Source organism: Lepisosteus platostomus, chromosome 1 (genome assembly GCF_059453375.1).
Source record: "Lepisosteus platostomus isolate fLepPlt1 chromosome 1, fLepPlt1.hap1, whole genome shotgun sequence".
NCBI lineage: Eukaryota > Metazoa > Chordata > Actinopteri > Semionotiformes > Lepisosteidae > Lepisosteus > Lepisosteus platostomus.
In genome coordinates this window covers 39,207,138-39,227,774 of record NC_142611.1, presented here as the reverse complement: position 1 = coordinate 39,227,774, position 20,637 = coordinate 39,207,138, and the positions used below count along the sequence as shown (strand labels likewise).

At 36.0% G+C, this 20,637-nt stretch overlaps 1 protein-coding gene across 4 annotated transcripts; it reads left to right on the top strand.

Moving 5' to 3' along the window:
- Window positions 1-269: 269 nt before the first annotated feature.
- On the top strand, window positions 270-18,316 carry LOC148677927 (ADP-ribosyl cyclase/cyclic ADP-ribose hydrolase 1-like). Of its 4 annotated transcripts, XM_088628240.1 has the most exons (10): window positions 270-1,968; window positions 4,449-4,602; window positions 4,833-4,959; window positions 7,188-7,314; window positions 8,491-8,626; window positions 8,984-9,066; window positions 10,294-10,367; window positions 15,017-15,109; window positions 16,804-16,890; window positions 18,050-18,316. In XM_088628240.1, the coding sequence occupies exons 2-10, from the start codon at window positions 4,584-4,586 to the stop codon at window positions 18,123-18,125; spliced, it is 822 nt and encodes a 273-aa protein (XP_088484366.1). In that variant the 5' UTR covers window positions 270-1,968; window positions 4,449-4,583; the 3' UTR covers window positions 18,126-18,316. The 4 variants fall into 4 exon arrangements, with proteins under 4 accessions (XP_088484366.1, XP_088484383.1, XP_088484391.1 ...); XM_088628257.1 differs by lacking the exon at window positions 16,804-16,890; XM_088628265.1 differs by lacking the exons at window positions 16,804-16,890; window positions 18,050-18,316 and adding an exon at window positions 15,507-16,327.
- The last annotated feature ends 2,321 nt before the right edge of the window (window positions 18,317-20,637 follow it).

Below are 20,637 nucleotides of genomic sequence, written 5' to 3'. Positions count from 1 at the left end.
TTGGTTCTGTTGTTCCACACTCAGCCCTTCCCCCTGCAAAAAATAAAGGTACATTTCGTTTTGTACACATTTCTCACTCTGCATGCCCATGTACCTCAACCTTAATCACTTGTACCTTAAGCACTTTGAGAAGCCACCTTTAAAGGCACTATATAAAATAAAGTTTATAATAATAATAATAATTATTATTATTATTATTATTATTATTATTATTATTATTATTATTATTATTTTCATCAACCACCCCTGGTTGCATCTCAGACAAATATCAAGTTCCAAACATCTACAATATCTGTTACAACTACAGAATCAGAATACAAAACTTCTTTACTTGAACCGGTACTTTTTTGCATAGCTATCCAGATTGTACACCCTACTTCACACCTACTGTAACATCTCAAGAAACAGGCTCTACCAACACACAACATAACCGCCGTACTGCACCTGACATAATATATAATATGTACACGTGCTCAGTTAACTCTTCCACCCTTTGAAATTATTGACATCAATGTTGCAATTAATCACATACCACTTAAACACCTTTTCATTGGATCCTGTACCTGCACTCTGTGACATACAGTACATAGATACCACAGAGCCTTTTTCCTATTCACCATATGAGCTTTCAGTTTCCCCAGGTGCTGCAAACTTTCTTGTCTTTGGTGGAAAACATAGCTCTAACACGAGATTATTACATTTGTCCCATGCAACCACTTATCGATTTCTAGGGTCAATAGGAGGGTTACTGTTAAATATATCCTTTATAATAATCCTCACTGGCTCGGTCCCCTCTGAACGCTGTCTCAGACTTCCTTTGTTTAATTCTGAGTAAGCTGATTCGGAACCTCCTGTGACATTCGTATAAGATAACAGTAATAAGAATTATTTCTTCCCACAAATGGAATGAATTTTTCATGGCACATGTGGCCAATGACAACCAGACTCTTCCTTGCCTCCAACCATCAACCTAGTTTCCAATTTCCTCTTTTAATACAGCTTTAAAAGCTTCAAAAGCAGGGTCTTTTCTCTCTCGTCACTGTAACTCCTGCAGGAGTGAGGAGATTGGAGTGAGGAGTATCGTAAAACACTAAAAATGACATTTGAGAAACTAAGACACGACATTTGAAAGCTCTGGAATTTAAAATAATGTACATGCATATGTATATGTATACAGTATGTCTATGTATATGTACACGTATATGTATATGGACATCTGAGCAAGTATGTGTACTATATAGGTCAACCTTCTAAGCAAGGTTTGTAATACAGTATGCTCCTTGTCTGTAACTTGATCAGGTCCCAAGACAGAAGTACTGTTGCCATAGAAAAAAGAGTTCAGTCTCTGCCAAGTGACGGATCACAAACCATACAATTGTTTTGCAGCTCAGAACATGTCACAAAAAACAAGGCCTAAACCTTTTGAAGGAACTTCTATTGAAATCTTACAGCAAACATGAAGAGTGGTGGGGAATACGTTTTCTGCTGAATTTCAATGGGCCGTAGAAAAAGAAAGTACAGTAGGTGTGAAATGCAGCAACACCATTCCCCATCTTGTAAAAAACATTGCTGTAAACTGGAAGTCTGCATAATCCTATAAGGCATCCCATTCAGTGGAAAACTGTAGTCCCCTGTTACCTGATTAACTTTAATTTTATTTTTGCTCCCGACCTTAGAGAAAGACTGTAACCTCCCAGGGAACATTTAGCAACAAATTAAGCTTTCATAGTATACCTCTTGTACTAGGGAATGCTGTCACATCAAGATCATTAGCCTGCTACATACAAGTAGTCTAAAAAAGCTTTTGCTTCACTTGAATTCAGACAGTTCTGCATGTACTTAAACTCTACTGTTCAGCAGGTGAAGGCAATATCTGAAGACTTTTGTTTTGAAAAACATGTCAAGCATTTCACTTTTTGTTGAATGGTTTTGCTTTTTTCAAGTCTCAGTACAGCATTTTGTGACATGGTAAGTCGAGAGGTTAGCACATCAGTTTATCTGTCTGAGTTTATTAATCTGTTCTGCTGTAAAAGATCAAAACAGCTTTTTTTGTCTAAATTGGTGCTCATTTAATGATAGTTATTATTGTATCACAAGGTAACAAATGTTTTTATATTTCAGACTTTAGACTCTGTAGTTTAGTTTAAGTTTGTCACTCGAATGCAGCTAAATGAAAAGTTTATTCAGATGCATAGTTTATTTTAACAAACTTTCATTGTTTACCATGAAAAACTCATCAGGATTTATCATGTTTGTTAAGATAGGGTTTGGAATTGAATTCATGATAAAATATATAACTGAACCATGTTCTACCCTTTTTTACAAGTCAGTATTTAAGCTCACTGTATGTAAAATGATCTGTTTTCTGTCGTTATGAGTTAGAAAGGGTTTCTGTACATTTCAGTGAGCATAGGGAAAATCATAATTGAAACTTAGTTAAGAATATATTGGCAAAAATGAAACATTTTATATATAAATGGTACATACTATATATGTGTGGTCATTTGAAAAGCAGGGATTCCCTGCTGGAGTGAATGTGTAAGTGTTTATTTAAAATGTTTTATCCAAAGCCAGATACAGTACATATGTAAATATAATTTTGAGTTCTGACTTCAAATGCACACCATTTTCAGTAATGGGAATATTTCGCCTGTTTGGCCAATTTCATGAGTTCTAACATGACATGTTGTAATGGAGCAGCTGTCTCTGGGAAGTCAGCTGGAAATCCCCAATCTAGCAAGTCTTGTAGGTCGCAATTTCACAGCAAAAACATGGAACATGGTGTCTTTTAAAAATACATATTTCAGAGATTATTTACGACTAAAATCTAAGTACTCTTCAGCAATCAAAGACTAGTTTTCTCATTGAACAGATTAATGACAGGTGTAAACAGTGAACCTATAAGACTAACTGTACTGGGGCTATCCAGGACCAGAATTGGAGACCCCTGCTCTAGGGAGGAAATAAGTACAAACATTCACATGTGGTTGCAATAGAAGTATACTGTATAATGCAGTTAGTTTCCATTAGATTTCACTATAAACAGGTAGAGGATCCAGGAAAAGATCGCGATGAGATCAGACTAGCTGTATTACTGTATATACAGTAGTCTAGTCTCATGGTGAGACCTAACCTTTTGGTTAGGTTTTTTCAAATGTTGGCACCAAGGTGAGCCAGTGAGGAAGTTCAGCACTTACGCATTGACTCTGGGTTAGTAAGATGAAGTATACCATATGGTAATGTACATGGCACTTCCCACCATTAGGGAAACAGTGGGCTCTCATTTTGCACATTTCTTTTTCTTTTAGCCTGCCAGTGTAGAATATGACCATTTCAATATGCCTTGAATTGAAATTCCAGGTCAGTCTACATTGGATTTCCATAGTTAAAATACATTTCTTGAAATGTAGTTACCAAAGTTGTATATATTATTTTAAATGAGATCTTACAACTACGTAGAAATTGAACAATTTTAACATTAGATTGCTTGCGTTTAAAAAGAAAGCCAGGGATTCCCAGTTCTGGTCCTTGAAAACCCTTGTTCCATCCAAGCCCTGGTTAATGGAATCAAATCCACTATAGATCTAATAAATAATATGCTTAATTTACAGTATGTTCTTTGATTGTTTTGAGCTTGTAAACCTTTTCCTTTTCCTTTTCTACAATTAAATATTTGTAAGTACTTTAATATTTAAGTCTCCAGTTATACTTATATAAGTTATATAAGGAGAGTTATACTTTCAATTAAAGATTCAAGTAAATAATTTAGAGCTGGGCAGGAATAAAACCAGGACCTGTGAGGGTCCTGAGAACAGGGAATTTGGAATTCTTGCTTGGACTTGAATGGTGAAATCTGTGTTTAGAGGCCTAAAACACCACCAAATACAGAACATTGCAAATACAAAATACAGTTGTAAAACTGTTTTTTCATGGTGAACAAAATGCTTGTGCTTCTAAGTTTGTACTTTCTTCACTTTCAATTGTTTTCTCTAAGAATGATGCATTTTATTCTTGTAAATATCTTAACCATATTGTTTATATTGGTTTTTCCTGACATGTGTTACTGTGGGGTAAGTGCTGCTAAAAAGCATCCTCATCCCATCTCCCTTTTCCTCCCCATCATATGTTTCCTTTTCTGCTGAGCTCCTCTTTCCATACTTGTCTCAATCTGTCCTTGTCATTTCTTCTCCCCTGTTAACTTAGAAATCTGCTTCACACCCTCTCACTCTGCACAGCTTTAATTTGTTTCAAAGTCAGATAGTAAAACTATGGAATGTCTATGAATATCTATATTTGCCATTGTTTTTTATTGAGACTGGCTGACACTGAAGAATTGCAGAGCAGTTGTTTAATCTCACTTCCTTTTTGACTTTTGTGTCAGATAGGAGCTAGATGCCCTGAACAATTTCAGGTACAGCTGATCTAATCTTCTTATTGCCTTTGGGAAGGTCGGATGGTGGCAGCAGGACTCGGGGAAATCAGCTCTGAATGTTGCTAAATAAGCTGCTGGGGAAAATATCTACAGTACATTTCAATATTAGACTATACATGTGGTTCTCTGATAGTTGTCATAACATTAAAAAATGTCAAAACCTTTCATTGGTAAGTTTGAACTTTTTTATCTTTAAAATAATTTATAACAAAATGTTTTTTTTCATTGTGCATTCATAATGGTACATTTGTTAACTACTTTATATGCATCATTTGCTAGTTATACAGTATGTTCGAATAATTAGTAGTTAAAGCTGTAATATTTTGGCTTGAGACTATCTCTGTTACAGTACCATTTTATTGTTTGGGTTTACATTCTGAATTTGTTGTATTTTTTCTAGGTGTTGTGATTCTGCTGTTTCTCTTTTCTGGGAAGTCTAGAACTGACAAGGGGACAACCCAGAACATAAAAGAAATAATTATTGGAAGATGTTACAGTTATGTGAAAATTGTTCATCCAAGTTCTAGGTAAAGTGATTCAGTAGTAAGAAACACAAATAAATTCAAGTAATTCAAGTAGGACACTGTTGTTAATATAATCAGATTAGCTTCAGTATAAATAAAAACAAGAAAACTAAACAGAATAAGAGCCTGAGACCATACTATATCTTTTCTTAGAATTAGTGGTTCACATGTGCAAGGCATTTACCACAGAAATGATTTTCCATGCCTTTGCAAGACAGACACCAAGAAGTTGCCGTTACAAAAATAAGAAACACCTCATTCATAACTCCTGATCCTGGTTGATGATTTAATTTTGGAATTGAGTTGTTAGTTCAAACTAAAAAAATAATGAGAAAGCTCAAAATTGTATTTTTAAACCGTGTTTTTTAAAAAAATACTGTAAACACTGATAGTTTAGTTCATATAAAAATAAAGCTAAAGAGGTCTCCTTTCATGAAGAAATGGCTCTGAAAATGTACTGAAAATATTAGACTACTTTCTTACTCCACATACAGTAGATCCAGTCAGTAATATTAAAAAAAAACAACAATTCTATGCTTAATTAAAAGAGCAACTTATAATAATGGCCAATACTTTCTAAATAAAAGAGAGGAATATTTCCATTTGCAAAGCAAAAATGTGTGGTTGATCCATTTCTGAAAGCAACGAGTAAGTAAGAACCTAATGAAGGTCATAAAAGAGAGAAGGTCACTCGTCCCATTTGACTTCTTTTGGTAGTTATTAACTAATTGATCCAAGGTTCTCATGAAGCCGTGTCTTGAAAGGAGCCAAGTTATTAGCTTCTGCGACAGTGGGAAGTGGGAGGCGCTGCGGCGTGCACCAGTAAAAGGTCAACGTCCTGGGTGAGGGGACAGAAGCACCGGTGTGAGGTTAGCAGGGACCAAACATAACACAAAAAGAGGTGAAAAAATAAACCATAAGCAAAACAAAGTGTACCGCTGTGCCTCGCGACCTCCAAGCTGAGCTAATCCTATTTAACGGGGTCCAGCCTGGGAAAAAAAAGAATCACTAGCACAGCGGTGACCAGACTGGACTTACCCTATTTAGTGGGATCCAGTCTGGTAGAGCAAAAACATGGCAAAAACAAAACAAAAACTCAGTGCGTGAAAAATGTGTGCCTGCCCCAGTGAAAACATGTGATAGGACAGGGGAAAAAGAACGCTTTACGTGGGTGCAATCCCCTCTGGGACTGTCAGAGTAAAAACTCCCCCTGCCAGGGGTGTCCAGTGTGCCTTAATAGGACCTGCCCAGCTGTGGCTCATCATCCAGAAGCCGAGACAGCTGGGACTACTAAGGCGAGGCTCCGCCCTTCTACCAGGGCTCCGCCTCCACACTGGGTATGCCCCCACATAATGCCACACTTCCAATGTTCCATTTCCAATGTCTCCTGTTTTTAGTTTTAAATTCAGTTCCATACAGCCTTCACTTGTGTCCTCTGGTTCATGTTTCACTGTTCATTCTGAAGAAATGCCCTGGACTTCCCTGGTTTTTGTCAGTTTCTTTGAGGTTTTATATTTATCTCAGATCCTCTCGTAGTTGTCTTTATTCAAGACTGAAAAGGTTCAGTTCCTCCAGCCTGTCAGTATAGGACATTCCTTTAAGCCCTAGAGTATTTCTGGTTACTCTTTTCAGAACTGAATCAAGGGCAGCAATATCTGTTCTGTAATGTGATGACCAAACTTAAATACAATATTCCAAACAAGGCCTTACTGTGGCTTGGGCGGAGCAGTGGTTCTGTGGCTAAGGCTCTGTGGCTGTGGCTGGAAGGTTGCTGGTTCATAACCTGTGGCTGGCAGGGGAATCCTACTCCATTGGGCCCCTGAGCCTGAACCACTACAGGGGTGTTGTATAAATGCGCTCTGACCCCAAGCTTCTCTCCCTGTGTGTGTCTCATGGAGAGCAAGTTGGGGTATGTGAAAAAGACAAAATCCTAATACAAGCAATTGTATATGGCCAATAAAGTGATCTTGTTTCATTATGCATCCCTACATTTTGTTTGCCTTTTAAATGTTTCCACAATTAATCTCCTGATTACATACTGTAGAAGGTAAGGCCCACCACGACTCACACCAAAGGTATGTATTGTGCTAGGCATTCATGCGTGAGTCCTGTGAAACTGGCTTATAATGCTTAAGCACATACCATATACAGCATATTGAGAGAGATAAACCTTTATTCTAATTGTACAGTATGAAACTCTAGGTACTATTTTGTGTGTTATTTACAAATAGGTACAACTGTGAAGAAATATGGAGAGATTTTCAGGATGCTGTTCTAAATAAAGGTCCTTGCAATGTCCACGTAGAGGACTATGACAAATTGTTCCAAACAACAAAGCAGACTTTGCCCTGCAATAAGGTATGTGTAACAACCTCATTATGTAATCTAAAAGTGATTGTCTAGAAAAAAGAGTAGGCATTTTTTCTGAGTTGTTACTAAAAAAGAAGATTCAAAGTTCTCCACAGTATGAATGTGCACACATTTTTTTCTCTGAAATTGATTAAGGAATTAAATCATATAATACATTTTGAAGGTAAGTTCTAATATAATGGGTTGTTAGAGTACATACTGGGATAGAACTAGGACATAATAATGTTAAAAAAAAACTTGTATAAACTCTGAGCTATTTTGTGCAATGAAATATGTCCGATTTAATAATTTCTGATTTAAGGGACTGAGAACTGTGAATGAAATTAATTATATTATGAAAGAAAAGAAGCAATAAACATTGTCTCTAATTTTTGTAAACTAAGCGCAAAACGGTGCTCTTTTTTTTCTTACACTAAATTCATACAAAAAAGTTTGCAGTTGTAAGAACGTAAAGAGGAGGCTTGTTTGGTAGTTAGTTGCTAATTATTTCATTTTTTCCCATCAGTTTTAAATGCACTTTCACATAGCCTGGATCTTTCTACAGACACACTAAGCTATAAGGTTTTGTCTCCCATGTGCAAAGCAAAGCACTAACCAAAGTATCTTTTTGTTTCAGCTTTTTCAAATTCAGAATAAAAAAATCATTAACACAGTTCTTACTCTTAAATAATTTGCAGCGCACAATTTGGCAAAGACAACATAGTTTGTTACACTTGTGTTAAATGTTTAGTCTATAGTACTGAGCATAAAATCTGAGCATTAAATCTCCACATATCATCTGACAGCAAAAGTTAGAGGCTAATAAAAATAAGGAGTTTGGCTACACAGCAGAGCATTGTTACTGTGAATGATGCTATGGGACTTCTTTTCAGTCAGGAAGTTTGAAACTAGTTTGGTACACATTACTTGTTTTGAAATAAAGGGTCCTTTGTCCTTCTATGTTTCTGTTTTCTTTTCCTTATGTCATTGCATGAACATTGGATCACTAGATCATAATTAACACTTTCAGTGATGTTAAAAATATTCTTCCAAGTGACTTTCTAAATATCATTTCTAATGTCAGCATCACTTGTATTTTCTTAGTAATTTAACTTTTAAGTTCAGAAAGAGCCATGTTAGATATGTCTTTTGACAGTTATTGTCATCTTGTCTTTTTTAATGGAGCTGCTGTTCTGGAGCCAGACTCATGAGTTTGTTCACAGCCTCTCTGCTGTTACTCACCTTTTTATAACTTTGGAAGACACCCTCATTGGTTACATGTTTAATGACTTGACTTGGTGTGGACAAACAAACCACACAGGTATGTTTCAGTTATCCAAGATAATGATATTTTTAAAAGCTCAAAGACAACAGTATTAGCAGATACAACTTTCATGTATTTATAATCAACGCTTTATAATAAGGTCTTATCTAACGTGTTAGTTAGTTTACACATAACATATAATATATGAATAAAAAATAACACAACATGTTTTAGATGTTATGGATTATAAAAAAAGAGTGAACATAGCAGGTTTCATAGCTCTACAGAATAAGCATATAGTTAAGGACCTGGTACACTGTATTATGTTTAGATACTGTCTGAATTTGTTTCATAGTGTAATTTCTTAAATGGATAACACTATCTATTTAAACGATTGATCAAATCTATTTTCAGGGTTTGACTTTAACTCCTGTCCAGAGTGGTCAACCTGTGAACACCACCCCGTGTCTTCATTATGGAAAAAAGCCTCCGAATATGTAAGTTTGTATAGAATTTGATAAGAGTTATCAAAAATATTAGATTAATGCATAATATATATTAGATACACATCTAAATCTAGATACACAGAATCTATTTAGCAAAAATTTGCCACAATACTGCCGTTCACAAGTACTATAACAGATAAATAATTCAACAGTCACATGTTTCTCAGCTTTGCTGACTTTCAGCAGGTGTTTATACTGCATGTGTTTCAAAAACAAGAAAGCTTTGCCAATTCATTGTAAGTTGACAAGCCAAAACCAACTGACTATTGATTCATTATTGCTAGTTTGTACATGATTGTTTTCCTCAAATATGAGATGGAATTGAATATCTTTCAAAGGCTTCTTTCTTACCTTCTTATAAGAAAGAGTAAATCTGTTTAAAATACAGCATTTGACCATTTGCTAGGCCAACTGCCCACTGAAACATGAGTAACAAAAGTGTTTTTTTTTGTTCCAACAGCATGAATAGCATGTAAAATGACTATGGCAAACTACGGTATTAGTATTTCACAAGGAAAAGAACAGTTGTGCATGAAATAATGTTGTGTAATAAAAATTCAACTGGCCCTGTAAGCAGAAAGAAAAGTTCTGCAGACTGTGTTCTTGGCAATTATGTAAAGAGACATTGTTCTCATGCAGCTCTTCACTTCTTTCCTTAGAAACAGCTACTTTTTTCCTTGGCTCCAATGCTGTATTTATTTGCTCTTGAATCAATCTTTTAAGCTCCCAAATGTCTCGCAGCAAAAGCGTGAGATCACTTTTAACTCCCACTGTACGAAGGAAAATTGTTGACTTACATACCATTCATAAACAGAAAGACAGTCAGAACATACTTTTATTCATAAGTCAACCTTATGAATATTTATGCTCCTGTTCAAAACTGTGATCTTTGAATATACGCTAATTTCTTTGCAAAAGAACCTCTGGCACAAACCCATACTTCAAGGAAATAAGGTGTAAGTGCTTTCATTCCTTAAACATCTGCAAACCATTGTTATTTTTATGCTGTCAAAGTTACAAACTGGGAATTGTTAATAAATCCTTCAAACATTTTATAAAAAAAACACTATATGAAAGTAGTAGTAATATTAAACAATAACTTTGTCCTATTTCAATGGAGCAGCTAATAAAGACTAAATATGTGAAGATTTATTGAATTTAAGTTTGAAAAACCCTTTTATTAGAAACTAAAGCTCATGTTTAATCCTTGTTAATTAGTTTGCTTATTCATCATGTGGCAACATCACTGTGATGCTGAATGGATCCATAGAAAAGGCCTTCAATAAAGAAAGGTAAAACAGAAATGATCTTATACATTGTCCAGTGAAAGAATCTTCTCATTGTAGAAACCGAGAGTTTAGATCCTGAAGTATCTGTTCCTCAAGCCAAGTTTATTGTATAAGTGGGGAGTAGGGCGATAATAGTTCAGACAGGTACTGGGGTGCCAAGCCATGCAGAGCCTTATAGGTGAGCATGAGGATTTTAAAGTCTACATGGAATTTGACCAGAAGCCAGTGCAAGGACTCCAGGACAGGAGTAATGTGAACACTTGCACTAGACCTGGTCAGGATTCTGGCTGCTGAATTTTGGACATACTGCAGTTTGTTCAGAGTAGATTTAGATACCCCAGTGAGTAGAGCATTACAGTAGTCAATTCGAGAGAACACAAATGTGTTGATCAGCTTTTCAGCCACAGTTAGTGATAGTCTAGCGATTTATCTGAGGCGAAAAAAAGATGTTTTGAAAGCATGCTGCACATGTGGATCGAATGTTAAGCCAGAATCGAGTATATCCCCAAGGTTTTTCAATTTTGATTGAAGCTCAAGTACAGAACCATCTACAGATGGGGTTACAGGACTGGCTTTACAAAGTTGATGGGGGGTGCCAATAAGCATGACTTCAGTCTTGTCGCAGTTAAAATCAAGTAAATTTTGAGTCATCCAAATTTTTATGTCAGAGATGCAATTAGAATAGAGACAGCCACATCAGTGTCAGGTTTGGTATGGATGTATATTTGAGTATCGTCAGTGTAAAAATGAACGTTGAGGCCATGTGATCTTAAAAGCTGACCAAGTGGAAACATGTAAATGCTGAAGAGTAAGGTGCCCAGTATTGAACTCTGAGGAACACCAGACTTAACAAGACCAATTTCAGACCTGTACCCATTAAGAGAGACAAAGTGACAGCGATCAGTGAGGTAAGATTTGAACCATTTGAGAGCAGTGTCAGAAAGTCCAAACACAGTCTCAAGATGAGAAAGTAAGATGTTATGGTCAACAGTGTCAAAAGCAGCACTGAGAAGGATCAAGAAGGATGAGTATAGAAAGAGAACCAGAACCAGAAGCTATTAGAAGATTGTTAGTGACTTTGACCAGGGCAGTTTCTGTGCTGTGAAGTTGACAGAAGCCGGATTGGAGGGGTTCGAAAAGGTTGTTTGATATGAGGTGGTTATGTAACTGAAGTGTGACAGCATGTTCTAGAATCTTAGCAAGAAAGGGTAAGTTGGAGATGGGGCGAAAATTGTTAAGATTGTCGAGAGCCATGTTAGGCATGGGGGTAATGGCAGCAGTTTTGAGGACTGCTGGTACAATGCCAGTGCTCATGGATTCATGTATAATATTGAGGACAATGGGACAGAGAGAAGAGAAACAGGACTGAAGTAAAGTGGTGGGAATGGGATCTAAAATAGATGTGGTGGGTTTCATGCGTGTAACTAGTTTATTGAGGGATGCTGAGTCAAGAAGAGAGAAGGTGGAGAGAAGGGAACCAGAGACGTTGGATGAGGAGCGAAGAGGTATGGAAATGATGGAGAGAATGTGATGCCAGATGTTGTCAATCTTAGAATTAAAGAAATCTAAGAATGTGTTGCAAAGTTTAGAAGAGGCAGGTAATGTGGTGGGGCAGTTTGGCTTGAGCAATCTGTTGATGGTGGAGAAAAGATGTCTGGGGTTGTTTTGGTGATTTTCAATGATGTGAGAGAAGTAGGTAGATCTAGCAGACTCAGACACTTAAAACATTCCTTCCTTATCAGGAGTTTAGTACAAAAGATGGGAGTTGAGTACAGGGAGGGAGAAGCATCTGTGCTTAAGCAAGCATGAAGGTTAGAGTTTAACATGTGAATTTAGCAGGAGTTCACAGCTCCTACCACTATATGGGTACAGAGTAACATGCAGATCCTGCTAGCAGGCTCCATCATCATATTGTACATATATTTTGACTTTGGGTTTTTCAATATTAGTCCATACAGTAATATTTTATATACCATAATACTGTAATCTTGCTAGACCTACTGTACTTTATCCTCAAGAAATTAATTAGTGCCACCCTTGTTGTTTGAACAGCTCTTGTTTAAACAAGGCCAGGTTTTAACTGTGGGTATCCAGCCCTTGCAACTAAGAGGAAGCTAGTAGTTGCTCCAAGGATCTCATCCAGCTTTTTCTGAAAGAAGTTAAAGAAGCCAGTGTAACAGTTTGAAAACATGCCCCCAGATGCCTTTTCTAGACACCCACAACACTTTGTGAAAAAGTGCCTCTTGTTCTCAATTTTATTTGTGCTTTCTGATAGTTTCCACAGTTTATTGCTGAGTCTTTTTCGTAGGTAGCTTCTACAAGCGCATTCTGTCCCACCTTATACTAGCAGTTTAAGACCTTGCTGTCTGTACGTGACACTTTGTAATTGTCTACTTAAAATTATTTTGTCAAAAATAACAAAACCTAAACAAAATTTAAGTGTTTTGAAATTTATCTTAATATTTTATCATCTTTTTGCAGCTTTCATGGTGTTTTCTAATTTGCCTATATAAGTATCATACATAAAGGGGTATGAGTACTCCTTTAATGACCATTTAAACATTCACTCCTTTATAACCATTAATAATTTATATAAATCTATTAAAATACTCCACATGCATTAACTGCAATACCTACTGCTTTGAATTTAATTCTCTTTTCCTCTTGACTCTCTCAGTCAGTCTCTCAGATTCTTGACACAATATATTCTCCTTCTCTACAAATAACCAATAAGAGAAGCACCTTCCACTTCTATTTTAATCACACGTCTTCTATAGTATTCTTTTGCTAGTGTAATTCCCTCTTTGTTGTCTTTCCTGCCAACACTATCTGCCTGTTTCAACTCATGCAGATTTCTGCAGCTCATCTTTTTTCATGTTACAGTACACATTTATTCCAATCCCTCAACTGGCTCCCTGTTGTATTTCAAATTTGTAACTCTAAGCGATTATTTTATTACTATAAACCAGTATAATTAGAGAACCAAAGGAAATATCAGTATTAGATATACAGTATAGATACTTTATTGATCCCGTGAGGGAAATTGCAATGCAACAGCAGCTTAACACGGACAAGACAGCCACAGTGTAACAAATGATACAATAATAATAATAATAATAATAATAATAATAATAATAATACAATACATACAATACAATCAGTACAGTGAGGGGTGCACTAAAAGAGTTACTCACAGTCCGGACACACAAAGAACAAACTAGAACAGAACAGAACACAGAAAAATCGTATCACAGATATGAATATAAATATAGATGTAAATATAGATATAGATATAAATATAGATATAAATGTATTGCACAGGTCCCTGGCATATATTGCACAAAAGGTAACCTAATTGCTTCATGTTAACATTACTTTTAAAAGAATGAGAAGAGTTTCCACCAACAAGGTGGAAACCAAAGAAATATGATGTTCAGAAGGGGCATATAACATAACATTTCAGTATGGAGTTATTTACATGTAATTATTCCATTTTTGTACATTATTACTTTTAACAATACCTGTTGAGCCCCTGCTAAATTCATTTAATCTGACTGATGGTTTAGGTACTTTTATTTCCTTTAAAATAATTACATATACACAATGCGTACTTCATATTGTTACAACTTTAGGTGACTGAGAAGTGTCTCTGTGACACTGGGAAGAGTTAAACAATTCTAGCTTCAAAGCAGAGAGGATGTTTGCTGAGTTCTGGGGGTCTCCTGAGTGAGCAGAAACAATAGTAAAGTTTATCTTGGTATGCCTAGGCAAGTTGTGGATTAATGGTTTCAGAGGAGCAGGGCAGAAAGACACAGTATACAGTAAGTTCACCTTAAGGAGAAAGAGAGAAAAAGGAGGAGAGACAGGAGGAAGAAGCAAGGAGAAGCAAGGAGAAGAGAGAGGAGTCCGGAGGAGTTGGGGCTTGAAGCTTGCGCTAGGCGAGAGCTCCTACTTCATGATCATCCAAACAATACCTGACGTGAACTAAGTATTTAAACCTTGTTAAAGAGGTACCTTAGAAATTAGACATGTCTTTCCTGATTAGGGTGAATTTTACGGATAGGGATATAGGCTCCCATTTATTTTGTGGCATCCAGGGTGCAGAGAGAGAGAGATTTAACTGCAGGTTACTTTTTATTTAGTTAGAAGGCAGCTCATCTCTTGCGTGGCCTCTCTAGGCAAATTAAGAGTTTAGTGCTGGGGTTTTCTGGGTGACCAGAATTTCAGGCTTCTAAAACGCCTAGTCTGTAAATACTGTTTATAATGTAACAATATAACAATGTTTTGTTGTTTGTTGTGTCATTGTTTTAAAATATCTGTCCAGCCCTATTTGTAACAATATAATGTAACTTGGTGTGTTATATGTTTTGTGTCTTAATGTGTTTATTGTAATATTTGTTTTAGCCAGGATTATTACTCCTCTCAACAAAGCTGTGGCAGAGAAAAAATAATTCATGTGGCTGTAATTGTACCAGCTGCTCAGGTATAAAAATCACTTACAAGTTGGGGGTTATAGTATGAATAATTATTTCACTGATTGACTAAACCGCTCGGTCAATTCCTGATTTTCACCAGTTTCGTAACCCCCCATTTGTAACAATATTTTATAAAAATAGTTTCTTGTTGTTGATTATATTTCTTGTTGTTTAAAGTATGTTTGGAAGTGTTGAGATCAACAGCCTGGATCCAAGGAAAATCAACCATGTCAACATTAAGGTGATTGACGACTTGGAGGGACCATTCAGGTATGTATAGTGGGTAAAGTAATAGCATGCAACACTTTCAGCAGAGCTTTTTATACATTCTCATGATATCTAAAAGGAAACTGTGCTACCATTAAAACCTTTAATGGTATAAAACTTTTTAATGTATAACCAAAAACCAGTAATGCAATGGTGGATTGAAGCTTATGGTTAAATATAATTAATCTGTTGAAAGTATACTAAAATGTATGTATATTTTCAGAATCATAAAATATAGCAGTTTCTGGTTTCTAATGTGATTTTATCATCAGGAAACTATTTGATTTATGTTACTTTTGTATAGGTCATTGTTAAACTGGCTCCAGTAGGTGTTTGCATGGCTGCTGTACAAATACCCATTGGAACTACTGCATATTCATTTTTAAAAAATGTCTTACAGAAGTATTCACCCCTTTCCAATGATGTCCTGCCTACCTGGATTACAAATAATGAAAAAAACATTTTTAAAGTGAGTGTAAACATGAATGCTCATACTGAACACTTTTGTGATGTAAAGAAGTTCAATGTATTTGATCCATCCATTGTCCCCTCAGTCTCAACCAGCTCCCCAGTCCTAATGAGAAGCAGCCAAAACATAATGCTGCCATGACCATGCTTGACAGTAGGAATGGTGCTGAGGGGCTGATGTTCTGTGTTGGCTTTGTACCAGAGGCTTGTATAGAGATACCAGGATATGGTTGACCAGTCCACTTTAATGTACAGTTTCCCCTATCTAAGTCACTGATTACAGCATCTCAAATAAAGTTCTCCTTGCCCAGTTACTCAGTTTGTAGGGACAGCTTGATCTATGCAGTGTCCGTGTGGTGTGCTGTATTGCACTTTATGATGATTGGGTTCACCATGTCCAAAGGAATATTCATTGTCTTGACTTTTTCTACCCTTCTCATGACCTCTGCCTTTCTACACCTTCATCCTGCAGTTGTTTTGAAAGTCCCTTAGTCTTCATGGTTGAAACCATGGAAGATAACAGAGACACATCACAGGTGTATTTATTCTGAAATCAGGCAAACCACTGATATTGTACATAGTCAGTTAATTGTATGACTTGTCAAAGTAATTTTGTGTCCCTGAACTAATTTAGGTAGCAAAAGAAGTGGAAAGTTATGCAATCAACCTATTTTATGGTTTGGATTTTTCTTTGCAGTTTTTCCTGACTTTTATTTTGTTTCACTGCCCATAAAATAAAGTTCAAGCAATCAAGTTTTTAACACCCGTCCATTTATTTTCTAACTGCTTTTTCCAATTCAAGTTCAAGCCCAAGCCTATCTGCACATGGCAGGGTACACCACTCAATCAAATGCAGACAGACACAAACACCAAAGCCAATTTTTCCAGCAGCCAATTAATCTACCAGTATGTCTTTAGACCATGAAGGGAAACCAGAACACCCTACGGAAATCCTCACAAACATGGGGAGAACATACAAACTCTACACAGATAGCACCCCAGGTCTGGATTTGAACCCAGGACCCCCCTGCTGTGAGTTGGGAACACTAACCACTGCACCATTGTGCATTAAGATATTCACTTAAAAAAATGTATGCATCATTAGTAAATAAACAATAGAGAAGCAAAATGATTGGAAAGGAGTGAATATGTTTGAAAGGCACTATATATGACATTGATAGGCAGCATGCTATACAGTATGTAGACACATGTATTTTTTTCTTTTCAAGAGAGTCCTGTACTAGTGGTTCTATTCTGGATTTAATAAAGATCTTACAGAACAGAGGGTTTCAATGGACTTGTACTGAAAATGAAATGTAAGTTATTATTTTTAAATCAGTTTCATTTAATGTAAGATGAAACCTGACTATATGCCAGTGCACTGGCTGAGCAGAGGCGACAAAAGTAAAATTGTGGTTTAAAAATGATTTATATAAGAATATAATAAAGGTTATCACCAAGAGGAAGCTATTTGACTCATCTAGAGCATTTGCCTGCCTGTCACCAAAGATCTATAATAGGAGTTTGTAGAAAGAAGACAATAACATGGCTGAGTAGCTTCTTATGGACTCCCAACCCTTAGTGTTAGACAGTTGCCCTTTCCTGTAGTTTCCACTTGTGCACTTGTGCTCTCTGGTTCTTACTTTGCTCTTAACTTTGTAGACACCTATTGGGTTAACTTTGTCAGTCCCTTTGAAGATACTGAATACATTAATCAGGTCCTCTCAGAGTCTTCTCTCTCACAATTCTCTTGCACACATTTTATAGAAAGAGTAAATAAACACCTTATCCTTGTTCATAGCTAGCTGCTATGAGCTCAGTTTCAGATCTTGTTCTGACACTTGCACTTGTGCAAATTACAAGTAATTTGCCAAATGTATTTTGTTTCTAAATCTTCTAGATTTTCTTTTGTTGCTTTTATAGTGTTTGCTAATCCTCCAATTTTCATATCATCTCCAAACTTGATTGTCTTACTACATACTGCACACCAATATAAAGGTCACTGATCAAGATCAAGTTCTAACAGAGGTTCTTCCAGTGTACTCCACTAATTCTATCACCACCATTTCAGCATTTAACCCTTTACAATTTGAGAATGTATGAATGTATGAAGAACATCAGCTGAAAATTCTTATTAAAATCTAAATAAGCAATATAATGTAAATGTTTTGTATGTTCAAAGAACTCCCAACACTATATTGACTACTTAATCCCACTGTAACATAGATGATCCTTTTAATTAGTTATAATTGTGGTTTCAATAACCTTACATGTAATAGAAATGATTTTTGGTCCACTGGTCTGTAATTGTACAGTATATACATAGTGATATACATATACAGTATCTTAATGTTGAGTTTAACAGTGTGTACTATCATACCACAGGCTTTTACTTTTAAGTTGATTATAAAATGAGATATTTCAAAATATTTAATTTGCATAAAAAAGCCTTTGACTTTGTTTTTGTTTCAACAGGTCATTTATGCACATACAGTGTGTTAAAAATCCAAGCATACCATTATGCGGGATCTGCAAACCCACCCAGCTTTAAAAGGATACATAGAAATAGTATTTGTTTATCAAAATAATGTATTAATTCTAACATAGATATACTGTATTTGTTTTGGTTATAATGATGTTAGTTTCCATCTAACTGTTATGTTATGATACATTATGATATCTATGATTATTATTTAACCAGGTAAATGATGATTGTTATGTGCTGTAACTTACAGTTATTTTATTTTTAATATTGTTTCAAATATATGGGGAATTTTCAGACAAAGACAGTAAATAATTACAGTGTATCATGATGAATCGGAAAATAAATAACTTTGTATTATTTATGAGTCCACAAGTAAAAGTAATTCATTCTGTTTCATTTTGAGACAGCAGATTTGTTTTGTTTTGCCCTTTCTCTCAGGACTGTTTGAACTATCGTGAAGACTGCCCTTGGCTCACTGTGTCCCTACCACGGGCTAAAATTGCTGAAAGAGTGGGATAAAATTCCGAAGTCCAGGTGTGCAAGGTTGATAGAGACTTATTCACGAAGACTTACTTCTGTAATTAATGCAAAAGGTGCTTCCACAAAGTATTAGTTGGGTGGTGTGCACACTTATGCAACAAGGGTGTTGTAGGTTTTTTCATTTCATTATTTTTCCTAATTATTATCTGTTTGTTTTTCTCTTGAATTTTGTTGGTTGCAAGGTCACATTAAAGAAGGAAAACTGTCTGACACAATTTATCTTGATTTCTGGCTTTACATCACAAAAACCTGCAATTTCAATAAGGGTGTGTAGACTTTTTATATCCACTGTAGGTTTAAAAAAATGTAAAAAGTTTAGAATAATAATGTTCAGAAGAATAAAGCAATAGAATTGTTCAATTGTGTACCTGCAGTCTGAAGCTGTTGACATGAGTGTAGAGGTCTCTTTCAAAACCTCAGCCTTGATCAAAATGGATCTTAAATGGAGCTGCAAAACATGCATACAGAATATACAGAATTAAGTCATACATGGTGACAAATGTAGTATTGGCCCAGTCATCTGCATGGACGTCCATTTACCAGTATCTGTACTGGATGTCAAGAGCAGAAAACCCAGTGACTTCTCCCAAGGTGTCCAGGCATTCCTTAATCTTGAGTGCGTATACAGTATGTCATCCGACGTCAGTTTGTTCATCTGGTGGTAATCTAATGATCATCTGACCTCTTTATTTTTCTGAAAAAAAAAAACAAAGCACAATAAATTCAAGTAAGTAGCTGCATCAGCATATGTAGGCTGCAAAGGAACAGGTAAAAAACAGGCTGAAAGGAAGAGAAAAGAGACAACATTTTGGCTGCGGAGCCTTCTTCAGGTGTGTTGACCCACACGACATGCCCACTTGATGTCTCTGGCTAGTGAATGTAGTTTCTGTGCTTTCAAAGCATGGTGCATCTTTTTTGGTGTGGCATGAATTGCGTATCTACAGTGTCAATAATGTTTCAAGTGGTGGAGAAATGTCTGTTAGAGACATTCCAATGAGTAGCTTGCTCCAGACAGCTTTTATAAACTCAAATGTGCTCAAATCATAGAGTTTTGGGTGTTTTTCTTTGTTTTTCATACAGTATATAGTATATACAGAACAGTAAAAAAATACTTCCCTTTTGTGCTAGCATTTTGGGCCAGACAATGTCTACTTTCTAGTTGATTCTGTAAATTATTTTAAGAGTAAATGGGGGGGTATAGCCAAGCAATAAACAAGAAAGCAAGAAGATTTAAAGATTACAAATAAGTTTTACAGTATGCCATATAAGGGATGTTCTTCTCTATTTCAGATTTATTTAAATATGCCTGTATAAGAGCATTCTGAAATATGCTAAATATTTTTGATTGCCTTTCACCTTGAACTACTGTCTGTTATTTCTGCTCGTCAAAAGATATATTTTCCTTTTCTCATGCCTTCACTAGCTTACTAGTTTAGTATGGGCCTGTGTTTGGAGCTGTGTACTAACCATTGGATCATCACTAGTTACACTGTTTTCATCACTCATCACTTTTTTCGTTCATTCGTCCATTTTTGATAAGATCACTTAATTGGCAGTATACAATTCCTTGTATTTTGGAATTTGTCATTTTCTACCTGCCTCTTCCAGTTCATGATTGTGGGGAGCTGGAACCCATCCTGGCAAGCAATAGACGCAAGGTAGGGTACACCATGGGTGGGACACCAGTCCATCGCAGGGCACACACAGACACAGACTACAACACACTCACTGGATGTATATGCTTGACTGGGGAACAAGTGGTGCAAAGTTACCATCTTTGGGACTGCAGTATGACTGAATGTCAGAGTCAGAATCCCCCCTAAAAGGAATTTTCCCAGAAGTCAATTAATTTACCAGTATGCCGTTAGACTGTATGAGGAAACCGAAGCAACCAGATAAAACCCACATAAAAACAGGAAGAACATACAAACTCCACACAGACAGTAATCCAGTGTAAGTTGGAAATAGTGTATTGTATATGTATAATATACATGGAAATAAAATTTAACACAGATGATAAAATATCAACATAACACAA

Coding starts and splice junctions, on each gene's coding strand:
- LOC148677927 (XM_088628240.1), top strand. Junction 8,627..8,983: donor TGGACAAACAAACCACACAG/GTATGTTTCAGT, acceptor ATCTATTTTCAG/GGTTTGACTTTAACTCCTGT. Junction 16,891..18,049: donor ACTTGTACTGAAAATGAAAT/GTAAGTTATTAT, acceptor TTGTTTCAACAG/GTCATTTATGCACATACAGT.